The following is a 25,564-nucleotide window of genomic DNA, read 5'->3' as shown; positions in this document are numbered from 1 at the left end:
GGCAGACTTTGAAACCAGTAAGTCATAAGAACAAAATATGAGAATAATAACAGCAAACAGCCAGTGCAACAAGGTATACTTTCTGAAGGAGAGAAATAAGATTTTATTCTAATGAAGATTCCATCACCATACATGCAATCACTATCTACAGTTATCATCTCAACTTCCTTCTGCTTCACGCTCTCCTCAACCCACTAGGTCCCACCTGCAGCGCCACACGAGAGCCCAATGATGCCCCCGTACCACCTGAAATTCCAGCATTGTTCTTTTTTCTCTCCTGCCCTCCCCCCATACTGATAATTACCAATCTTCATCTCCTGCTTTCCACATCTAGGTCTCCCATAACCTCCAAGTCCACACATCAAAAGTCAACTCCTCAGCTTCCTTCCACACCCTGCTCGCCCTCCTGCCGTACCTTTCTCAAACAACAGCACAACAGACCCACTAAACCCACAACGCTATCCTAGACCCCGCTCCTCTCTCTCACACTCCAAACACCCACACGAATGCCAAGTGGCTTCAATTTTACCTGCTAAGTGAGTCTCAAATGCCATCCTTTCCTCTCCTTCTCTACTTCCACACACCTATGCTTGCTTTAGGCCCTCCACAACTTCTCTACAGCAACAGTTCCCCAATCGATTCCTCTCTACCTTCAATTTCAGCCCCCTCCAGTCTCTGGCTCGCTGCCATCACAACAGAAACCTCACCATGTCACTCAACTGCTTCAAACTTTTCAATGGTTATCCACTGTCTGTGAGGTTCTTTCAAGATCTGGCCCACCTCTACAGCTTCCACTGGCACCATTCACCTCCTCCCACTTCCCAACACACACACACACACACACAAAATGCTATAACAACACAGCACTACTGTGTTTCTCTGAATATATTATGGGGTTTGGAAATTCCTTTGCATCATGGAATTCTCCTTTTCATTTTCAACACTACTTCAGCCACTTAGAAAACACGCATTCACCTTTTAACACCCTACGGAGGCTTTACTTGGTAAAAAGCCTTCCTTGACCATCTCTACTTACCTCTGACTAATCGCCCCTCTCGCTACTCCTTCCTGGCCTTGTACATACTTCTATTAATGCACATATGACATTTTTCTTATTATTTCTTCACGAGTATCCCTTCTACCTGATTTTGAGTTTGTTGACAGAGCGGGGCCCCTGCCTTTTTTTATCGTCAAAATTTAAAAGTGCAGTTCTAAGTCATTCAGTAAACTTTACCTGGAGTTCACTAAAATAATGTCTTCACCATTGAGATTTCATCTCATACTTGAACTATACCCAAAAGAGACATTTTTGAAAAGGAAGATGTGCAGATATAAACAGTATAAAATACAGAGAATTCGAGTTTGGGGCGGGGGCAGGGGGAAAGCACAAGATTACTGGGAGAACCAGAAATTCTAAAAAGTCTTTCAAATGGATGCATGGCAACAGAACCAAAAAGAAAACATTAGCATAATGTGGTAAAAATACTGCCTCAAGGACAAAAGCCTGACACTTGAGATGATACAAAGCAGAATGCGCCAAAGCCTAAAAGAACTACAAGCCCTGATTCTGGTTTTTCCATCAGATATGCCCTCATGAGAAATATATACCTAAGCAACTAGTATGGATGCAGAATCCATTCTAACTTTCTTAGACTGTACTGACCAAAAGAGCTGATAGTCTTCAGAGCTGGAAGGTGGAGGCGATTGCCGTCAACCCCCTCCATTTACAACAGGAGAAATTGGGGCTTGATAGAAATTACTTGCCCAAGATCTCACCACCAGTCAAGTGGAAGATGAGAAATGAGGAGAGTGACTTTCACATTTTCTGTCTGGGGCTCTCCCCACTACCCCACACTACTCTTCTGCAGGTAAGTTAGGTGCTACATTGTTTTATTTTATTTACACATAAAGAGCTATTTTGCTTTCTTAATTCTAATAGCCTGGAGGTGGCATCCAGACTTTATTTAAATGCTAAAAATGGCTTCCACAACTCATAGATTACTTTTATCTGTCACTCTTTTCTTGCCCTAACAAGAAATGAACTCTCAAAGGATAGGTCCCATCAGGTTAAATCAAAGGCTTCTCCGAATAGTGCTGACACCAGAACATGTCATCACGAGTCCATGACCCATCCTAGTTTATAAAACCTAGCTATCATTTCACTGATATTTCACTAAAAGCACCACCATTTCCTTCACTAATCCTAGTGAAGCAGTTGCATTTTACAGTAATAAGGCAGACGAGGTGGGGACAGTGACATACGATCCACAGACAGGATCATCTTGGAATTGCAGAATTTGAGCACCACCAAGGCAATGGACTATACCACATCCAGTCGACAGCATCTTAAGTCCACAAACGGGAACTCTGGGTTCCACCAATGACTGTAAAATCAAGTACATAACTACAGAATTATCAAAACAGAATAATAGTATTATTGACTGAATGCCTGCCATGTGTTACAGACTATTTTAAGAGCTTTATACACATCGTTACTGCCAATCCTCCCAAACAGCCCAAAGGGCACGTGTGATACAAATGAGGAAAGTGGGCAGTGGCAGCACCAAATATACAAGGAGCTTAAGAGGTGGCAAAATGGAAGGGAGGCGAGGACACCAAGTGGGGCCCTGGTTCCAGCCCTTCTCACAGAGCAGTAAGCGCCCTGCATGCTAGATTGTACGTGTATCTGACGTGGTGAGAACCTTGATGTACGAGCAAAGCATAACAAGTTTACTTAGGCAGAGTATTTACGGAGCAGGGTAGGAAGGACTATGGCCACCGTTCCCCTGATCCCTTATACCTCTCAGCACCACACAAAAAGCGAGGGCCCCAAAGATGGAGGGCTCCGTCCAAAGTCATGCAGCAAGTTAAGTGTGGCCAGAGCTGGCACTTGAACCCAGGTCTGTGTGGCTGCAAACTCCTTTCTCTTTCTACTCTCCCCCACTAGCTCCTGCTCTGTAAATGCCCCACATTACCTAAGAACCATGTAAAAATAATAGCTACAATTTCACAAATCATGAGATATGAAAAATAAATTACACCTCTGAGAACCCTAAACTACCATCTGGAAAATAAATTTTCTAATGCCCTAGAATAGCATGTGTGCTCCAGATTTAACACCTCCTAAGGTAGGCTCAAGTGTATTTTAAAACACATGTTCACACACAACTGACAAGAGACTTTAAAAAAAAAAAAAAATCTGGTAGGGGACTGGGAGAGGGTAGCAGAGAAGGGAAAACAGTCTCCTTTAAAAGACCAAAGCTGGGGGCGCCTGGGTGGCTCAGTTGGTTAAGCGACTGCCTTCGGCTCAGGTCATGATCCCAGGGTCCTGGGATCGAGTCCCACATCAGGCTCCCGGCTCAGTGGGGAGCCTGCTTCTCCCTCTGACCCTCTTCTCTCTCATGCTGTTTCTCTCTCGCTCGCTCTCTAATAAATAAATAAATAAAATCTTTAAAAAAAATAAAAGACCAAAGCTGGTTTAGATCCAAGCTAGTTTCATAAAAATAAAAAAAAAAATTTTATTACGCCAAATACTGGGTTTAAAAACTGAATATAATCCAATGACATTCAATATCTTAATCATAATTTGAGAGCCTGGAATGCTCACATTGAAGAGAGAATTCATTCACTCATTCAAAAAACTCCAGGTAGGCCTGTGCTAGGAGGTATTCCAGAGGCCACAAGATGAGTGGGACACAGCTCCTGCCTAGAAGTGCCTATAGTCTAATTAGAAAACATTGGACAAACACATGTGGAAAAAGTTAAAAAGCAGCAAATGAACAAATTCCAAAAGGCCGGATTGCCAAGAAGTGGAAGAACTGAAGGAAGGAGACACAACTCAGGGCTTTTTGGGCAGCAGTGGTAGCAAGTCTGGAAAGAAAGGGGAGAATCAGAACTAGAGGCGGGGGCCAGGTAACACACGAAGGTCTCTGAAACAGCGGGAAAAGAAAGGCTATTAAAAAAAAAAAAAATCAGTAAATATACAGCTGTTCTCACACAAGGGCAAGCTGACATGTATATACATATTAGGATATTCATGGGATACTGGTTAAATAAATTATGGTGCCTCCAACAGTGAAATACTACGTAGCTGTAAAACTGAATAAGACACCTTGATGTGTATTGATATATATTATATATGGATAAGTAAAAAAAAAAAAAAAAAAAAAAGCAAGGTACAGGTAAGTGTGTATACTATGCCACCACTTTTTGTATTTATACTATATGCTCGTATATGCTTACGTATTCGTGGACTATCCATGGAATGATACAGAAGAAGGAAGTTATAAACAGTGGATACCTCTATTGGCTGAGAACCCAGGTAGATGAGAACCAACGGGCCTTGCTCTGCAGAAACTAGATGGACTAGAGTAAACCCTAAATATCAGGTTAAGAAGTTTAGATAGCATGCAAACTCTAGAGCAGGGCTTCTCAACAATGGTACTAGTGACATTTAGGGCCAGATAATTCTTTTTGGGGGGCTGTCCTGTGCGGCATAAGAAGTTTAGCTGCATTCCAGCCTCTCTCCACGGGATGCTGGTAGCACGCCCCTTCCACCCCTGGTTGTGACTGCCAAAAACGTCTCTAGACATTGCCAAAGTGCCTTGGGAAACAAAATCACCCCTGGTTGAGAACCAGTGCTCAAGAGCTACAATGTTAAAGTTAATCTACAAAATATTCTGCTACGATATTCTTGCAAATTAACAACAAATGCAATATACATTCAGATATAGATCTGAGGAATACACTGGACGTTGTTTTGAAATGATCTTCATACATCAGTCATTGTTTCTCAAGTTATGATAATTCACATCCCTTCCCAAATCTGAACTATTCACTTTTAACCACATCTACTCCACCACAGATGTCTCTGTTCTGTATTTGTTGAATACAAATGATACAAGTTGAACTGAAAAGCTAGACAGATTTTCAGCAATACAGAGAGAGTGGGCCAGATTCTCCAAAGGGCTTCCCAGTGGGGCACTGACCCTTCTGGATCTCTGCAGCACAATTTCACCAGTCAGCAGAAGAGCTCCTCCTCCCCCAAGAACACGTACTCTCTAGATCCAAGAGCTTCTGGGATGCCAAAGAAGGCAATCTTCCCATAGAACTCTATCAGAAAACCATATTTTGGCTCAGCTTTTCCAAACTAATATAATTACTGACCCAATAAGAACATAGTTACTTCCATTATGCTAATAATGTTTCTCCTCATAACTCCTAATGACCACACAAAGTGCAAGACACTGTTCAAAAATAATGAAAGACATCACCCCTGATTTCAAGATTATAAAGACAATGATTAGTTTATAAAGCCAGCACAGGCTTTAACTAGATTCTACAAATCACAATTTTATTAAGGTTAAAGCCATTTCTAATTTACCACAATGAACAGGGAGGAAAAAAAAAAAATCAAGACATCCAACAGGCTTGAATATTTTTCAAACACAGATCTACAACTCGTGTTGATTCTCCTGTGGCTTTTCTTTTCACAATGCCAGAAATCCAAGAATACCTGGCAATCTTGGCTTCATATTTTGAAGTCATTGATTCTTCCAGTACTGTTGTAGGTGAAAAGTTCTGGATCTCATTCTCCTGAAATCACACTCTTCAAATTCTAGTATTGTTCCGACTACTTTAGTTTAGCTCTCAGAAGGCTGGCTCTCATTTGTGGAGGTGACCTCCAGTGACCTGACTCTGCAATAAATACACCTGTGAGTCGCTATGGAAGGTGCTTAAAAGTGTCCGCGGCGAAAAAAAGAAACTCACCATTCTAACTACTTCAGGGTAAGTCTGCTCTGTCAAACAGCCTCTGCTTATTGTAATGTAGTCCACCAGTTCATTAAGAGTGGAGCGCTTGTATTCTTTCATTTTAAGATCAGATAGCGTGTCCATGAAGTCAAAAATGACACAGCACTGCTGAAGTTTCTTTAGGAACAGTTCAGGCTGCTCTGAGGATGGAACGTCTAAGAAAAAAAAAGGAAATGGTGTAAGTCTGTCATCAATTTCTAGGTAACAGGAATTCTCTGTGAAAGTTACTTCAAAAGCAAGCTCAAAAAAATAAGAATTCACATGACAACAGCGTTCTTTTTAACAATTACATGTGGGCAGGAGGGGATACCACAGCCACTACTTCAGAGACCTTGTCTTTGAAAACTGCATGGTACCAACACAATGGACAGCATTTGCTATTCCACAACCAAAGATTGACCAAAATCCCAAGAGCCATTAGACAGTTGAAGCACGTTTTAACCAAAAACACCCCCATGTCGAAACCCCTGAGCCAAAAAACACTGAAAAAGGTCAAACTTCCCATTATAAGGTAAAGCCAGAAGTTGTCACTGTTGGTTTAAATTAGTTTTACTAAAAAATTTCAAAGCAGAAATGTCAGTAAATTCATTTTAATTTCATGCTGACATCCTTGGTATTTAAAGCAACTGTTGTATGTGTGTGTTTATATTTTTTGTTTTGTTTTGGCTTGACATCTATGAAGTTTCTTTGTCAAGGAAACTTGAAAAACCAACAAAATGAAGTAATATCAATTCTCTCAAAAAGAACACACCAGTAATGGGACAGTAAGAGCAAACTCTACTTAAATCGATGCTCTCTCTTTTGACCCATCTTATTCCCTTACAGTGGGAGAAAACCACTAGCATCTTCATTAATATGTTCTCAGAATAAACATCTGTTCTTTTCCCACAAACGGCACATGAGACATTTGGTTTGGTGTCATTTCTAAAAACTAGATAAAAATTTTAGGTTAAAATTCCCCAGTTAGAATGAAAACCTGATCTACAGCTGGACTTGAAACACACCAAGCTGTGGATAGCCCATTCAATTCCTGTTTTATTTTCACTACTTTATTCCCCACACTGGAACTTCTCTGCAAAGGCAATGAAATTATGACCAGAATAGGCTCTTGCCTTCATCCAAGGTGATTAACTCATCAATCCTCAAAACACTCTTAGAGGTAAGCATTATATTATTATTCTCCATTTTTCCAAAAAGAAAATTAGAGGTAGTCACTGAGGTCCCACAATGAATGAGTTTCGGAGCTGGGCACAGTGCCCAGGTCTCTAACCACATTTCCACATTCCCTTTGTACTACTCAAGAAGGACTTTAACAATGTTTGGCCAGTCACTTGCAACCACCCTCAGTTGCCAGCCTCCCAGTAAATGCTTTACAGCAGCCGTAAAGCGTGGGCCACCTAGTCTCTGGAGGTAAGTGCAACAATTAACAGCACCCACCTTACAACCAGCAGCAGCCCCAGCAGAAGGGAGTGAGAGCTAGACTCCTATACAAGGGTCCACATGACTCCTCTCTACAGCCCTCTTCCCCTGCTCACATCCCACAACCCAAGCGCTAGCCCAGGTACCCAGGACCTCATAGATAATTCCCCCAAAACACTGCCTACTGACATCAACTTTAAGGTAAACCTAGATAAGAAGGGACAGGACACCTGAAAACACAGGATTTCTCTACCAGATACAAGGGAACAAGAAATAGTATTTTTGAAGGTATATAGAACATCACTGCTAAAAACAAGATGTAAATTCAGAAATTATTCTTAACCAGTATGTTTCCCCTCCCACCACCACCCCCATAGGTCTCCAAAAGCCTAATTAATGTATCTTAGAATAAAAGACTTTGAGATTTGAGTTAAGCTGTGAGATGTCTTAATCTATGCCCCTATACTTAATCATTTTCAAAAAAAAATCTAGCTTTAGACTATAAGAACTAAATTTAGTCAGACCAAGCTTTCTCTTTAATTGCTACCTGCTTCAGGTGTTCAAATTAAATTAACTAATTTTAAAAAAAATACTAAACGAGGCTGCTTATGAACATAGCTATATATCCTTAACCAATGACTAGTTACATGCATAGGACCATTATGGTTAATTATTGAAGTCTTGTAAGTTCTAAATCGTCTAGACCCCATACCTCAAAGCTGAATGGAAGTTCTGATGCTGCATAGGGAAAAACAATCTTATTCATGTAACATTAAGGTTAAAATCATTAGGAGAAATTGTAATTAATCCTCTTTTTGTTACAGTAACTTTAATAAAGCTTAAAAATAAGACCATCTAGGGGCGCCTGGGTGGCTCAGTTGTTAAGCGTCTGCCTTCGGCTCAGGTCATGATCCCAGGCTTCTGGGATCGATCCCCGCATCGGGCTCCCTGCTCCGCGGGAAGCCTGCTTCTCCCTCTCCCACTCCCCCTGCTTGTGTTCCTGCTCTCGCTCTCTCTCTCTCTCTGTCAAATAAATAAATAAAATCTTTAAAAAGAAAAAAGACCATCTACATGGAGAACTGTATAACTCAGCACATATGAATTATGAAAGCATCTATAAATGATAGCCTTTTCTTCAAAAAGCAAACCATCATTTAAGTAGTGACAACAATGATTAATCTTTGTGGTCACTGCAATAATACTCAAGAGGTTCATCTATTTGGCTATTTTAAAAATTCAGGCAATTAACATTTAGTCTTTTGTTGCTGTTGTTGTTAGGCAGTTGAAATTTATTCTTTATCCAAATTGATGTAATGTCATAGGCAAATGTGAAGCTGGCTATCCATCTGCCTAATGGAATAATGATAATAGCTTACATTTACTAAGCACTTTGGGTACATTTATTATGTACCATTCTAAGCATTTTCACATATTATATCATTTAATCCCACCAACAATTCTATGTAGTAGGTACTATTTCCAATTTAACAGATGAAAAAAATCAAGACAAAGAAATTCAGTGACTTGCCCAGAATCATACAGCTAACAAGCAGTGGAGACAGGATTCAAACCCAGGCAGACTGGCTCCAGAGCCAGGACTCTTCACCACTGTGCAACAATCAAACTCAATATAAGGCAAGGGGAATATCACATTTCATAAAACAGGGTGTGTGCAGAGATAAAAAGAGAAAGAACACAGAAAGAAATCAACCAATTAATCTCCAACATGCCCCATTCATAATGGATCAGGCTGAACCCCTTCTCTATCTCCCCTCTAGCCCATTCCCAAGATTAACACATACAGCAATAAGCTATTCTTTATCCTTTATCATAGACTAAATTCTTCTAAGATGATCGGCTCTTCTCTCCTTTAATTAAAGAACTGAAGTAATCAAGACAGACTGAAAGAAAAAGAGTGGGGAGTGTTCCTCAAAGAACCAATTCCATTACGGCAACAATTTAAGAAATTTTTTTTCATTCTCACTGAAGGAGAACCTAAATCAGTCTGCGCAAAGGGCTCTTCTTGTAATGTCTGGCTCTCGGATTGCCTCAAATAGCATGCTGCTCCCAAACTCCTTGCCTTCATCTCGCTAATCCCAGTGAGATATGTAAAGGGGTAATGTGAAAATGTACAACAGGCTAGGATCAGAGAAGAAACACTTGGAGTAGTCCAGAATGTTTCAATGATATAAGTTTAATGTCTATGGAACCAGTCCCAGGAGCAGATAATAAATATCTTTGTCAAGAAACATTTATAAAAAGTATCAGGCACTAGGCCATAAAGAAAATACCATAAATGATAAAAAGAAGAAATGAGGCAATACATTTTGAACATGAAGCACAAACACTAGATTTTAACAATCCAAAATGACCCACCTCCCAAATCCAAGCCACCTGAAAATCTAAACACTTCTAAAGTAACTTAGATTGGGGGGGAGCGGGGGAGATTAACAGACATTAAGAAATGAATGTAACTCAGAAAAATTAAAGGTCATCTCAGAATCCCAAAGCAGACCAGGCAGTGATGCTTGTGTCATCTCTCTTCCAATGGAAACCTCTGGTCTACGCAGGCCATCCCTAACCCCCGGGAGAAGAATTCCATAGAATCATGACCATAAATAATGAGGAATCAGTAAGTGGTTATATAATACCATGAAGGTCATTAGCACAACAACCCATCCATCCAATGTTAGTATTTGTTTAAAGGGGAGATAACTGAGCCAACTACCACAGCTTGGTAAGATTCATACGGTCAGATTCTACTGCTCCGGAACTACTCTTAAAAATTAAGCTGATTTCCAGAATATGTTTCTCACCCAAGAAAATAATGTAGTAACCAGCTAAGTGGTCAATCCACTTGGCAGTTACATTTCTCACTGTACTGTCCCTCTTTTTCCTTTTAAGCATTAGGTATTTCCTCCCATATGCCTTTTCTTAATTTTTTTTTTTTTTAAAGATTTGATTTATTTGAGAGAGGGAGAGAGCATGCGCAGAGGGAGAAGCAGACTCCCTGCTGAGCAGGGAGCACGATGTGGGACTTGATCCCAGAATCCTTGAGATCATGACCAGCTGAAGGCAGCCGCTTAACCTACTGAGCCACCCAGGCACCCCTTCCATATGCCTTTTCTATTACCATCTCCCAGCATCCTCTTATCAATTCTCATCAAAAAGCTGGGGAAAATGACTCACTTCCAAGGTGTTCATGCCAAATAATTTTAAAATTTACAAGTACAAGAAGGTGCGGGAACATGGATATAGAATTCAACAGTAGAAGGATGATGAAAGTTCAAATTAAGAGACAAAGATTCTCAGGGCACCTGGGAGGCTCAGTTGGTTAAGCATCTGACTCTTTATTTCAGCTCAGGTCATGATTCAGGGTTGTGATATCAAGCCCCACGTCAGGTTCCACACTAGGTAAGATTCTCTCTCTCCCTCTCCCCCAGCCCCTCTCTCTCTCCCTCAAAGAGAGAGAGAGAGAGAAAGATTCTCCTTGTGTCTCAAGAACAGGCAATAGGAGCTATATACATTTTAGCCACAGCCCAACCCCCCCACACACACACATTAATGCACACATGCACACACATAAACCTCTCCTCACCCTTACTATCATTTCAAGGGCTGGTTGTTTATTAGATGTTTGTCTGTAATTGGCAAAAGCAGCTCATTCCACCCTAGTGAACAGCTTCCATCATTCCATCCCATCTAATGTTTGGGGCACAGGATCATGGATCCAATTATTGGCCCATCTTCCCTCGGGGCCTGACTCAGTCAGGACTTTGCAAAGCAAAAAGTAGCAAAGGTAGAAGAAATAAAACATAAGCTAGGTGTCCTTTGCGTCTGGTGCTCTAAGACTCCATTCAACTTAAGTCGTTGAAAATCAGAATATTAAATCCACACTTGCAAATAGGCCAATCAAATAAAGAAGGCCCACATCATTATAACATTTATTAGCTATGTCATCACAGGAAAAAATGCAAATTGATTTAGAAAAAATAATGATGTACGCTGGTAACTTCTCAACACACAGGCTGTTAAAATGAATGTGGAAATATAGTGAATAAACATTTATATAAAATGATGCTTGCACTGGAAGCTAAGCAGTAACATTATTTGAGATCCTAATGAACAGTATTTATAACCAATTATTTCAATTCAAAAGATGTGAAATAAAATCCTACTAAATTAACAATGCTTTTCACCTGAAAATGTCCTAAGCTATTACTTGGCCCTTTTACGTGCATTTCTCCAACTCTCACAAAAAATAAAGGTACCAGCACAGATGGGAATATAAACATGGTCTTTGATCCCCCCCTCCCATCTCATCTCTTTAGAACTTTCCCTAAGGTGTATAAATCCCCATCCATGTATGCTATCAGTCCCTCACACACAACCCTCTAAAACTTCAACAAGGTCAATAAAACTCCTACTTGCATAAAGCACATGAACCTATATTTGCAGAAAACTAGTTTCATAGTAGTAATGAGAGCTTAGCACTAACATATAAAGTTGACTTAGCCTTGAAGAACTGAGGCATGGCATGCTGGTACAAGTGGTAAAATGGCTAACTGCCTGACCATGTGGTTTGTCCAAGTCCTTGCCACTGAGTTTACTTCTAAACACACATTTAAGAGGTATTCTTTCTGTAGCACATATTTCAGGAAAACTGAACAGAATCCTATTTTTATTAGTGAAGTATGCTTGAATTAGGAGGTTTTCGACACCCAAAAAATTACAAATACAACCAGCAATATTTCATCAAAACAGGGAGACAAAACTATAAATCTTTCTAATGACAGCACCTGGGTGGCTCAGTCAGTTAAGCGTCTGCCTTCAGCTCAGGTCACGATCCCAGGGTCCTGGGATCAAGTCCAGCATCAGGCTCCCTGGGAGCCTGCTTCTCCCTCCCCCTCTGCCTTCTCTCTATCTCTCATGAATCAAGTAATAATACTAAGCTTCATGTCCTATGAACTAGACCTAAGTACAACATGTTGATTTCGCAAGTTATTTCAATGTAAATAAACAAATAAGAAACTACCCCAAAACTAACATGTTAGCTAAAATAAGTATGAAAGGGGCACGTGGGTGGTTCAGTTGTTAAGCGTCTGTCTTCAGCTCAGGTCATGATCCCAGGGTTCTGGGATCGAGCCCCACATCGGGCTCCTTGCTCAGTGGGGAGGAGCCCCCTTCTCCCTCTCCCACTTCCCCTGCTTGTGTTCCCTCTCTCACTGTGTCTCTCTCTGTCAAATAAATGAAATGTTTAAAAATAAATAAACAAATAAATAAAGCAAGCATGAAAGACTTGACCATTCTAATTACTTCATTACTGTATTCAAAGCAGTGGATTAAAAAACCACTGCAGACAATAGTGGTGGTGGTACGTTGTTTCCACAACTACGTATTTTTTAAAAGCATCTCAAGTGATTTCAATGTGAGGCCACACTTGAAAGCCACTGTTTTTAAAGTAATAACTATAAAATCCTTCTTTCAACTTCTCCACCTTTGAAATTCTTTCTCTTTTAGTTTATTTAAAACTAACCGTGAAAACTTCCCATTTCCACGCAAAGGAAGGTCCCTGGGCACATCTACAACGGTGAAAGCATCCTTCTTCGCCTGGGCTGGAAAGAAGTGAATGGACAGTGGGCTGCTTTTAGAACTCTTTCCAATCTATTAGGAAGATCAGAAAACACTTCGCTGATTATTAGTGTGCACTTTTTTCACAGGTTCAAAACATGTCTCAAAAAATGGCTACACATAAAATAGTATCCAAAAATATGAGACCAAGGTGTGAGTATTAAATAGTTTAAACAAACTGAAAGGCAGAAAAGGCCAGTGCTGATATTTCAAGGTAAAAGAATGACGACACTGACTACTGCAAAGCACCGTACTAATAAGCTCCTTACGTACATCATCCCCTTTTAATCCGCAGAATACGTGATGAGTGGCCACTATTACTATCCCAGTTTTTCAGAAGAAAGGACTGGGGCCCAGAACAGCTAAGTCACTTGTCCAACATCACCCAGTACGAAGAGCTGCAGCTGGTATCCGAACCCAGGTAGTCTTATCCCAGAGCCGGCACCAGTACCAACAACGATGGATGACGGTGATGGTGATAAATCACAGCAACTAACAACCAGCACCACCACTGGAGCTATGGATAAACTATCACAGTTAGCTATCTGGTTAAGGAAAGTTGTAATCTAAATGCAAAGGAAAACGTGATTGACTGTTCTATAAGCATTTACGTATTTTAAAACTTAAACAGTATAAAATCAGCCCTAAACTAGTGAACAATGGAGACGGTAACTTAAAGTCTTATTAAATAACAATACATTAATTATTCTACCCAGCTTGGACAATCAACACCTATATTTGTTATTACTCTTTCGTGGATTTCTCCAGTTTTCCTTGCCCAAAAGCTGACAAATCCATGCTTTCCACTTTATAAGTAAAACCCAAAGGTCACCAGTTGCAAACTAGTGGCTGCAGCAGCAAAATTACAGGATTCAAGGCTTTCACATGATTTTGACGCTATGTTCCAATCAGAAGAGAGAAAAACACACACGCATGCACATGTGTGCACACTGCACACACACACACACACAACTTCTAGTAAATACTTCTGTTTCTAACCCTTCATAAATATTAGCTATCCCTCATGTTTTATCTTCTAATGCCAAGCCAGTCAATGAAACTTGTCAGGACAAGACATAAAACATTTTAAAACTGATCAATTCCTAATTATAGGTGTAGATTACTTTCCTGCCACCAAACTCACCCACAGGACAGAAGCCACCAAAGCCTCTGGTTGACAGAGTCAATCTCTCTATTATTAATTCATCACCTAAGGGCTTATTTCCAGAGATGGAACCAGGGCCTCTGAACACAAGAAATTCCTGAAGCTTACAGAGGGCTCCAAGAATCACACAGTGTTCTAAAGCATTTTTGTCAGCGAGTCCCTTTTTTGAGGATCTTACCTATCAGTGAAATTACAAAAAAAACAGGTTGACTTTTTTTTCTACATAAAGTCATTAAAATAGTAAGTAGCCACCATTTATTTTCACTATAATTTCATTTTTTAAAAAAAAGGCTCTTTTGAATAAGAAGAGAAGAGAAAGGGCGATCTCAGAATAAAAGGCAATTCTTCCCAAAGAAGGAGGGAATGGCACATGCGCCCGCACACACGCACACGCACGCACGCACCATCATGTGCTCTTCCCCCCTTGACCTTCCTTCCTTCTATTTACTGTTCACTTTGCCCGGCACCAGGAACAACTTTTCCACAGGCCTGTATCTGGGAATTTGGGGCCGGATCGCTCCTTTGGTCCACCATTCGTCTAGTAGCATAGATAACTGAATTCTAGCTGTAATGATATACCAATTTCAACTGTGTTTAGATGACCATAAAAGCTGAGAAGATAATCATATACCTACAACAGTACAGGAGAGTCTCACTTTACAGCAGCCATGCAGTCCTTCGAAATTAGGTAACATAAAAATGTGCACAAACTTTACACATACCTCCATTGAAGTACTTGCCACATAATATTGGGACTTTTTTAAACCAGTGAATCAAACACATGTTTTGTTCATCTTTTAATACCCAGCCCCAAGGAGAAGTTTCTAGAATATGTAAGTACACAACAGATACAGGTTCAGTCAATAAATTCTACATATTGCATCTTCTTTCTCCATGTTTCCAATTCTAAATTAGAACTTTATTTCTCTGGAAATAAAATTATACTGAAGAATAGAGGGAAAGGTTTAATATTAATATTAAATTAAATTATTTCCTAATATTTTAATAATACCAAGTTATAAAGGGCAAATTAAAAAATAAGGATGGGCTAAGCAAAATAAGTCAGACAGTAAGACAGATATTATATTTCACTTATATGTGAAATCTAAAATAGCCAAACTCATAGAGACTAGAATGATGGCTACCAGGTTCTCAAGGGTGGGGGAAATGGAGAGATGTTGGTCAAACATCCAGTACAAACTTCCGGATACAAAATGAGTAAGTTTCAAGGATCTAATGTACAGCATGGTGATTACAGTTAATAATACAGACTTGAAAGTTACTTAGAGAGTAGACCTTAAATGTTCTCACCACAAAAAAGAAATGGTAATTATGTGACCAAATGGAGGTGTTAGCATCATGGTATACATCTTATACAATGTTATATTGTCAGTTATATTTCAAAAAAGGTGGAAGGAAGGAAGGAAGGGAGGAAGGAGGAAGGAAAAGGAAAGGAAAGACAGACAAGGATGTTTTTCATGATAACAGTATTTATGAATTTAAAAGGAAAAGGCCAGCTTACCTGACAAAAAAACCTAACTAAAAAATGCAGTTTCTTAGTTTCTTGAAGTATCACCTTCCCTTACTAATATCTAATAAAATAATGCCTTATTTTCTAATACTAAATTGAAAAAATCTAGTTGATTTCTTAAACAAAATGGTTTATATTCAAGGATGAGAGAAAAATACAACAGAGAAAAAGAGTCAAAATGAAGATGAATGTACATTAATGAAGTAGTATAATTTGGAATGCCCTCCAGAGCCAAAATAACCTGATGATTTTGCCAAGTGTACCATTAATAAGTGAAAAAGTTGGAAGGTTTAGTGCAAATGGGCATAGGCTTTACACTCAGTCAGTTGGTCAGTCAGTCAGTCAGTCAGTCATTCGCCAAATATTCATTGAACTCCCACTGAGGGCCCAGCACTGCTGGAATACCACAACAAAGAGACAAAATCCCTTCCCTCACAGAGCTTTACATTCTAGCACAAGAAAACAAATAACTGCAACTAAAAATAATACATTATATGGTATACACTATGGGGGAAAATAGTATGCAGAGCAATAGTATGCTGGGGTTGGAGGGTAAGGTTTTAGATAGAGTAGTCACCTGGAAGACAGCATTTGAGCAAACACATGAAGGACGTGAGGTAGTTAGCCAAGAGGGCCTCTGGGGGGAAAGTGGCCCAAGCATAGGGATAGTAAGTGCAAAGATACTCTGAGGCAGGGAGTGTGCTGGTGAATCTGAGCATCAACAAAGGAGCAAACGTGGCTGGAGCCTGAGTGGAAAGTGGGGGAGATGGATCAAAAGAGTAAGGTATGAGCAGCTGTAGGAGATCATCTTGGGCCTTGTGAAACACATTGACTTTGGCCTTGACTCTGGTTCTGAACTGGAATCACACCTTTCCTGCTCTGAGCATTAGTCTCATCTGTAAAATTGAGAAAATGTACTTCACAGGGTTGAGTGAGGATTCAGTGAAAAAGCCATTTGTAAGATGGAAAGTGCTTTCCACAAAGTTACCATTCATTTGACAAACATCCACCAAGTATCTATAACATACAGCATGGATTCAATTCCTTATTTTACAGCTCCCATTAAAACTATTTTCTGGTTTTGTTTTGTTTTGTTTTTTTAAGATTTTATTATTTGTCAGAGAGAGAGAGAGAGAGCACCAGTAGGGGGAGTGGCAGACAGAGGGAGAAGCAGGTTCCCCAACCTGGGGCTTGATTTTGGCATAGCTTCAAAGTTATTTTAAAACTGTCTGTCTGTCTATCTATCTCTCTATTTATTTATAGAAGATGGGGAGGGGCAGAGGGAGAGGGACAGAGAGAATCCCAAGCAGGCTCCACGCCCAGCATGGAGCCAAAGGAAGGGCTCAATCCCAAAACCCTGGGATCACAACCCAAGCTGAAATCAAGAGTTGGACTCTCAACCAACTGAGCCACCCAGGCGCCCCTTTAAAACCATTTAAAAAATAAATTCTGAAGCATTTCTACAAATATTAAATTTTTGTTGAAATTTTATTCTAATAATATCAAACCTGAATTAAACAGAGGCCACCTACAGTATTTAAAACACTCACATACCATAATTTCTCTTCTCTTCTGCACTTGGCTTTTAAAACAGGGAGCAAGCCATAAAATCATAATCTAATAAAAAGGAATTAATAGGACAAAGTTCCAAGATGTGTTTGAGAGTCAAAACTGTTGAAGCCCAATTTTTAGCTGGGTTCAAAGGTATGAGCAACAAAAACCTTTAAAAAGACTATTTTTACTTATGTCGTGGTTATAAAGCAAAGAAGTAAATTAATGGATTACAAATTTTCAGCAAGCACTTACCTTTCATTTGATCCTCCACCCCAAAAAATAAAACCAATAAAAGATCACATTACTTTCAAGTATTTCAGTTAATTGAGGGTTTCCCCAGCCCCAGAGATTACTTCTACAAGGGATAAAAAATGGCCTATCTACTTTCCATTTGTTTTGAGGATTAACATTGATGTGAATCAGTTCAGGATGGGATGAACCTGCAGCTATTTTAACAGTATGATATAAGGTTTAAAAACAAATTAGATACATACATACATACATAGATATCATATCAACATCAATTAAGCCCACTGTTATTTCACAACTTACAGTTGACACCAAAGGTATCTTAAACTTCTTTTAAAAAAAGATTTAAAGTATAAAAAAGAGTCAATCCAATGTTGCAATGCCAGCTTAGAGATGCTATTTCTGAACCTCAGTTGGGAGTTTTAAGTATGAGACCTTAAGCTCCTGAGAGTGACAGGACTGAGTGAGTAGAGTGGTAGAATGGCCTCTAATCCCAAGAGTGTACATTTATAATTAAAGTCATCATCTGAACAATAAAATCCAGTGATACCATGCAGTACATCCCACTTATTGTGGAATTCACATATGCTTCATACAAGGCATATTACTTAATATAAATTAAACATAAATGTGAAGCCCATATATAATATAATCGTTGAGGAAATCCAAAATTCACATTTGAAACATCATACTAAGAAAAATGAAATCCATTTTAAAACCTTATTTTTTAGTCTGTATGAAAATAGTGCTGTCAAGCATAGAACAATAGAGAGATAGAAACTTACAAGTATGTATTTATGGATGTATATATACAGGTATGCATAATTGTGAGTGCATGACTCCAAAATTAAAACTTCAAGAACAGTAATACAAAGATTTTATAAAACACAAAGAATGTGTCTAGAAAGCTTAACACTTTCAGAGCAAAGAAGCATTTTAAAGCACTGAATGGGGGGCACCTGGGTGGGTCAGTCGGTTAAGCGTCTGCCTTTAGCTCAGGTCATGATCCCAGGGTCTGGGATTGAGCCTGGCACAGGGCTCTCTGCTCAGCGGGGAGCCTGGCTTCTCCCCTTCCCTCTGCCATCCACTCCCCCTGCATGTGCTGGCGAGTGCTTGCTCTCTTTCTCTGTCAAATAAATAAATAAAATCTTCAAAAAAAAAACAAAAAACAAAACACTGAATGGTAAGATAGGATACCAGTTTAAGCCAGGATATTTACAACTTCAGTCCCTTCTTTGCCACTGACATCCTGGCCACAAATGTTGTCAGCAAGGGTAGAAAAAGTCACTGAAACCTAAAGATATGCATGCTGAGGATGCAATTCTAAGCACAAGCCTGTTTTCTGAATCTTGATATAATTCAGCATTCTCCGCCCAATGTAGTACCCTAGGGCTTAGCTAAACATGCCATCAGGTAGTACAAACATCTTCTCTTCACCTATACTATAATGACTTTCCCTTTCAGAAAACATATTCCGTAACTGTATCTTCCACTTAAGGAGCCAGGCCAAATATAAGAAATAGGATCTGGCACTATTAAGAGTAATAGTTAAAACTAAACTAAAACTAAGCTGGGCAACTAAGTCCACTATTTCAAAAGTCTGCCAGTTGTTATTCTGGAGGAACATCTTAGAAACATTTACAAATTAAGTCAATTTCTTTTGGCACAATTGGGAACTTGACAAAAAAAAATGTAAACCCATTCTGCGTTCTTCCAGATGGCTGAGGTTGTTCTTTGGGCCACACACACCCACACTTTGCAGTTAGGGAGCCTAGGCTCTAATCACTCTCTACCGCGTAGCAGCTAGACAATCTGGGGTGTGTGTTGTGGCAGTTCAGACAATGGGCGACAAAATCAGACAGCCCGGATTCCAAGCCTGGCTTTGCCACTTCCTAGCTGGGAAGCCATAGGTGAGTGTCTGTGCCTCAGTTTCCTCATATATAAATAAGGGCATAATAATAGTACCTCATGGGGCTGACTTAAGGGTTATGTGAGTGAATAAAAATAAAAACACATAGAACAATGTCCAGAACACAGTAAGTGCTCAAACTTCAGCTGCTAATTACTGTTAAAAAGCACTGCTCGGGGGCACCTGGGTGGCTCAGTTGGTTGGGCGACTGCCTTCGGCTCAGGTCATGATCCTGGAGTCCCGGGATCGAGTCCCACGTCGGGCTCCCTGCTCGGCAGGGAGTCTGCTTCTCCCTCTGACCCTCCTCCCTCTCATGCTCTCTGTCTCTCATTCTCTCTCTCTCAAATAAATAAATAAAATCTTAAAAAAAAAAGCACTGCTCGGCCTTGGTGTCCTTTGCAAAATGAGTCTAAGAATAGTAGCTCTGTCACAGTGACAGCTTGAGAACTTCATGAGAGAATACATAAAATTTTCACATAGTGCCTGGTACATGAAAAATGTTGAATAGGGGCGCCTGGGTGGCTCAGTCGTTAAGCGTCTGCCTTCGGCTCAGGTCATGATCCTGGGGTCCGGGGATCGAGCCCCGCATCGGGCTCCCTGCTCGGCGGGAAGCCTGCTTCTCCCTCTCTCACTCCCCCTGCTTGTGTTCCCTCTCTCGCTGTGTCTCTCTCTGTCAAATAAATAAATAAAATCTTTAAAAAAGAAAAGAAAAATGTTCAATAAATGTCAGCTTTTTAAAAAAACACTTATCAAATGAACAACATAAATTGCTGACACATATAGGGCTTCTTCCCTTCTTTTGTGTGTATCCAGTTGTGCAATAGTATTGAGCTCAGCCTACTAATATCCAGTGAGATGATTATTACAAGTAAAATTGTAATCTGATTAGAGGAAAGGTAAAGAAACTGACTCAGTTTGATGTGTGAAATGATTCAGCTACCAGGCCAGGCATCAGCAAAGTGCCCGAATCCCGGAGGAGGAAGGGAGTTGGCATTTGGATGAATGAATGACGCACTAACAGAGCCTTTGGGACAGAAAAGCAAGAATTTATGAAGAATTCCAACAATCTGGAGAAGCACTACTAACCAAGACGCACCCGGTTCTCAAACATCCTCAAAGCTCCCCTCAGATATAATCAGGTTTATGCAAAGTTTGCAAAGGAAAGAAAACAAGCAGTGTTTGACAGCTCTGTCCTTCCAATCTAAATTTTAATATTAGTATTCACAGATGTTAATACTTACAAATATTAGCTGAAAGTAATAATAGTAATTTACACTTAAAGAGTTCTTCATAATAACATATTCGTAACAAACCTTATTGACCTCCCACTAAAATAACATTAAGTATTGAACCACTTCAAAGTATTTTGTAAACCTTTTCTCTTTTCCACACACCCTGTTATTTAAAGATCTAAGGCATTAGTTAAAATTCTGCAAACTTTTTATAGCCCCCTACAAGGCTTCAGGCTGTCTGGAAAGAATATGATAGGTAGTTTCAACCTTCCCAGAACAAGTATTTGCTTAGAAACTACTATGTTTAACTTACTAATCAATCATCCATTCATCTATTCCACAAATATTTTTTTTTTATTCCACAAATATTTATGGAACACTTCTTGCATGCCAGGAACTAGTCTAGGCCTTAAATTTACATTTCTCAGCAAAATCAAATAAGGTTCTAGCCTTCATGGAGCTTACAGACCAAAAGTAAAGAAAACCTAATTAAATGGTCATATAAATAAATGTAAAACAGGTTGCACTAAGAAGGAAAAGGTACAAGGTACTATAATGCAGAGAATGAAAAAAAATGGTACTTATCCACAAAAAAATTTACAGTCTGGTGGGCAGTAAGATTAACATGAATAAATAAGAGCAAGAAAATGCTATTAAGTAAATTTCATGGACCAAATTGAGAGGAAAGGAAAAAGCACTTGGCAAGGACCTACAATATTCCAGCTAGGGTCTTTCCATATGTTCTCCCACTAAAGCCTTATAAAAATCTCACAAAGTAGGCATTAATATTCTCATTTTACAGATAAGAAAACTGAGGCTGTACGACATTCAGTTTTACTAGCAATGGTGTAGAAAGAGCTTCATTACATAGAACCAGAAAGTATGATAAATTTAATACCAGTAGAATAATTCTTTGACATTAATTTGGACAAATGTAGTGGCAGCAGAAATATGGACATCCCCCCTCATCCTCTACCTCCCTTTTTACAGCCCCCCTCCAGCCCCCCACCCCCACCTGCCACGGCACACAGTATTTCTACCACAGTCACACCCTGTTCTCATGACCTTTCCACACCTACAAAAATCTGCCTTTGTCCTCTGAAACTATGGTGCTTGACTCCCCTGGCTGCTAAAGGGACAATGAGTTTACCCCTACAAAGAAACATATTTACATTATTGCAAAGACTTCAGAAGAACAATAACAAAACAACTTCATCCAAAAGCCAAATTTCAACAATGGGAATTTCAGACACAAAACGGGCAAAGTATTTAGAGCCCCTCAAGCCACAACTACTCTACTATCACAGAATCGTAAGGCAACCTTTATCAACAGATATTAGGGGGAAAAAAACCTTGACAAAAAGAAAATATATCTTATTCTGAAGTTTTAACAATTGCTTGCTTGTACCATTAGTGGACCCTGATATCACAAAGTTGACCAAGCAGTAGCTTCTGAGCCACTTCTTGCCATTCCCTGAAGTCCAAAGACTTGAGAATTCCCAAGTATCACATGCAAATTACAATGTCTCTTTGAAAAGGGCCAAGTGCAGCTAGCTCAGCAGAAACTGTTTTGAAAGACATTCATCTAGATCTCAGAAATGCTCATATTACATAAATCTGGAAAACATGCACCAGGCTCTCTGTGAAAATGGAAAACACATCCAAAAATGTGTATGTTTCAACCTTCTGATGAAATCAGATGCTTAATCTACAGATTGTTCAGAGATCCAGATGGACCACGAGACCCTTATTCATAGAACCCTCACTGGAGTCTTTTTCAGAATCTATTGAAAACACCATGATCTCAGGGGCGCCTGGGTGGCTCAGTCGTTAAGCGTCTGCCTTAGGCTCAGGCCATGATCCCGGTGTCCTGGGATCGAGCCCCGCATCGGGCTCCCTGCTCAGCGGGAAGCCTGCTTCTCCCTCTCCCACTCCCCCTGCTTGTGTTCCCTCTCTCGCTTTGTCTCTCTCTGTCAAACAAATAAAATCTTTAAAAAAGAAAAACTGAATTTATAAAAAAAAAGAAAACATAATGATCTCCTACACTCTGCCCTTCTAAGGATCTGCAACACTATAAACAACGTTAAAAGATATTTGTTAAGGGGCGCCTGGGTGGCTCAGTCATTAAGCATCTGCCTTTGGCTCAGGTCATGATCCTAGGGTCCTGGGATCAAGCCCCGCATCCGGCTCCCTGCTCAGGGGGAAGCCTGCTTCTCCCTCTCCCACTCCCCCTGCTTGTGTTCCCTCTCACACTGTCTCTCTCTCTGTCAAATAATTAAATAAAATCTTAAAAAAAAAAAAAACTTGTTAATGAATGAATAAGCCAAAATAAACAAGGGTCACCAAGGACAGAGCAGTCATTAAAAAAAAAAAGATACACATTCTAAAGAGCCACTTCCTGTTTCACAATAAATAGTTCTTTCTGAAAATCGGGAATGAGTCATCTTTTCCCAGTCATATCATGTATACATAATAATAGTAAAAACTTAGTAAGCACATACTCTGAGACAGTCACTATTCTCAGCAATTTATGTGTATTAACTCATTTAATCCTCTCCACAATGCCATGAAGCGGATATTACTATCCTTATTTTACATGTAGTAAATTGAGTCCCAGAGGTATTCAGTGACTTTCACATAGCTAGAAAGGGGCCCTGCTGAGCTTCAGACCCAGGCAATCTGGAACCTGTACACTTTATCACTTCTGCTAAAGAGTAACATGAGTTTCCTTATCACTAAACCACTGTTATTTTTTCATTTAATGCCTACACCATACCCTAGGCAGGACCACCTGGAAGGGCTAATCTTCCTAGTAGATTCTTTAACACAAACAGAAGCAGACATGAGTTCAGTCATCTCCCTCCGCTTTGTATCAAGTAAAATGCAACTATCATGGGTTATACAGATTCTCTAGCTGGCTTGTTATTTCTGTTAATATTTAAAGGGACCCTTTTTGGTGGTGGTAAGTCTCTCAAAAGATGATTTCCAGTCTTCTTTGGCCTTCCAACATTTTCCTTTGCACCTAAGCTGCCTTAAAGACTTCAACATTCTTTCTGTTCAGATTTAATTTAAGGAAGTGTAACGACACAGAGGTTTAGCTGTTTAATTGTTTTGGAACACCTAACATTTGTTGATCCCGGGTACGTTCTGATAACATGAATCAAATCGAGTGTTCAACCCAGTGTTATCACTGGCACAGCTTAAGGTCAAGAAGACATGCGGTAGAGGTTGAACTGCTCCCAGATGGCAATGAGAATGAAGGGAAGCATGAGTAGGACAACGGAGAAACACAGGATAGGTAAGAAGACATCTTAGGCTGGAAGAGCTTGGAGGTAAAGAGTGAGCACACTGCATGGTGAAATGTGAGAAGATACGTGTGACCAGGCAGAGGAGACAGTGGACTGGGAGGAACAGGGATGGGAGTGAAGAATGTGAGCAAACCTGGCTGTGAAGGACCTGAAAAAATGCAGGGTAATCTGGGTGTCGTGTACTGACACAGAGACATGTTGGGCTAGAGCAAACATAATAAATATGTGCTTTAGAGAGGTTCAGAGGGAGGCAAATTAGCCAAAATATTATCACCAAACTAAGCATGAGGAGTTACAAGGACCTATCCTAAGCTGATGGCAGTGGAAGAACAGAAGAAAAGGCAGTCTGAGATACATTTAAAAGATGAAAACAAAAGGATTTTTTGTCATATCAGATGTAATGAAAAGGAAAGACAGGACAATGTTTCCAGGTTTAGAGAATGATAATACCACTGGTAAAAATGGAATCATGAGACTGAGAAGTTAATTTATCAAGGAAGTTCATGCAGGTTAGTGTTGGGGACAATGCATTAACTCCCAGGCATCCAAGGGAAGAAAGATTCAAGATAGTTTTGGAAACATGGAGCTACCCTAGAGAATAGAGATTTTAGAGTTCTCCCATAAAGGTGAAAAGTCAGAGGAACATATGAGCTCAATAACAGAGCAAATAGAGAACAATGAATAGAGGCTTAAAAATGGAACCACGGGGCAGCTAGAGACAAAATAAAGAAAACTTGACAGTGAGGGAGAAAGCTCAGTGTGGGATGGAACAGAGAACCGAGAAGATGAAGTGTCATCAAAAACAAGAAGTAAAGTTCCAAGTTTCTTCCAATGATAATTGTGTATGAGAGATACATAAGCGGAAAAACTTCTCTGGTAGCCTTAAAGAAATTCCCCTGATGCTAATCAAACAACCCAAACAGTTCTCAAAGGGGTCTAAGAGATACCGAATCAAATCAAAGACCTGGGGGACTGAGACAGGGCTAGTTGTGATTTGAATCTGGTGTGATTTTATTAAATTAAGAGAAAGAATAAGAGGAAAGGGAGATAAGATAAAGGGGGGGGAATCAAGTCCATTCAAGTTTTTAAAAACACAAAAAAGTTTTAACCCACACGCATTTGATTTTAATATTAAATTAGCAATGTCAGGAAAATTGTGTGGAAAAAAAAAGTCAAGATGAAGAGAATCAAAAGGCAAAGGTAAGGAGTTCGGATTTAATTCTAGCTACAGTGAAAAACCATCGCAATTTTAAAGCTTAAAGGAGAGACACAGCATACAATTTGTATTTTTTTTTTAATTTTATTATGTTATGTTAGTCACCATACAATACATCATTGGTTTTTGATATGGTGATCCACAATCCTTTGTTTTCTTATAACACCCAGTGCTCCATGCATCACGTGCCCTCCTTAATAACCATCACTGGGCTAACCAATCCCCCCTTCCCGCTCCCCTCTAAAACCCTGTTTGTTTCTCAGAGTCCATAGTCTCTCATGGTTCATCTCTCCCTCCAATTGCCCCCCCATTTTTCCCTTCCTTCTCCTAATGTCCTCCATGCTATTCCTTATGTTCCACAAATAAGTGAAACCATATGATAGTTGACTTTCTCTGCTTGACTTATTTCACTTAGCATACTCTCCTCCAGTCCCATCCATGTTGATGTAAAAGTTGGGTATTCATCCTTTTTGATGGCTGAGTAATATTCCATTGTATATATGGACCACATCTTCTTTATCCATTCATCTGTTGAAGGG

The 25,564-nt window shown here is 39.7% G+C and overlaps 1 protein-coding gene across 5 annotated transcripts in view; it reads right to left on the bottom strand.

The window, feature by feature from the left end:
* Nucleotides 1-25,564, bottom strand: part of PPP2R5E (protein phosphatase 2 regulatory subunit B'epsilon) — a 147,485-nt gene that overhangs the window by 62,583 nt on the left and 59,338 nt on the right. For all 5 annotated transcript variants that reach the window (XM_081830417.1, XM_081830416.1, XM_081830418.1 and 2 more), the window contains one exon: nucleotides 5,770-5,966. In XM_081830417.1, coding sequence (XP_081686543.1) covers nucleotides 5,770-5,966 — 197 coding nt within the window. The remainder of the gene's footprint in view (nucleotides 1-5,769; nucleotides 5,967-25,564) is intronic.

The sequence above is a fragment of the Leptonychotes weddellii genome, chromosome 9 (assembly GCF_054177405.1).
Source record: "Leptonychotes weddellii isolate Sample4059 chromosome 9, ASM5417740v2, whole genome shotgun sequence".
NCBI classification, from domain to species: Eukaryota; Metazoa; Chordata; class Mammalia; order Carnivora; family Phocidae; genus Leptonychotes; species Leptonychotes weddellii.
This window is presented reverse-complemented; position numbering and strand designations above follow the sequence as displayed.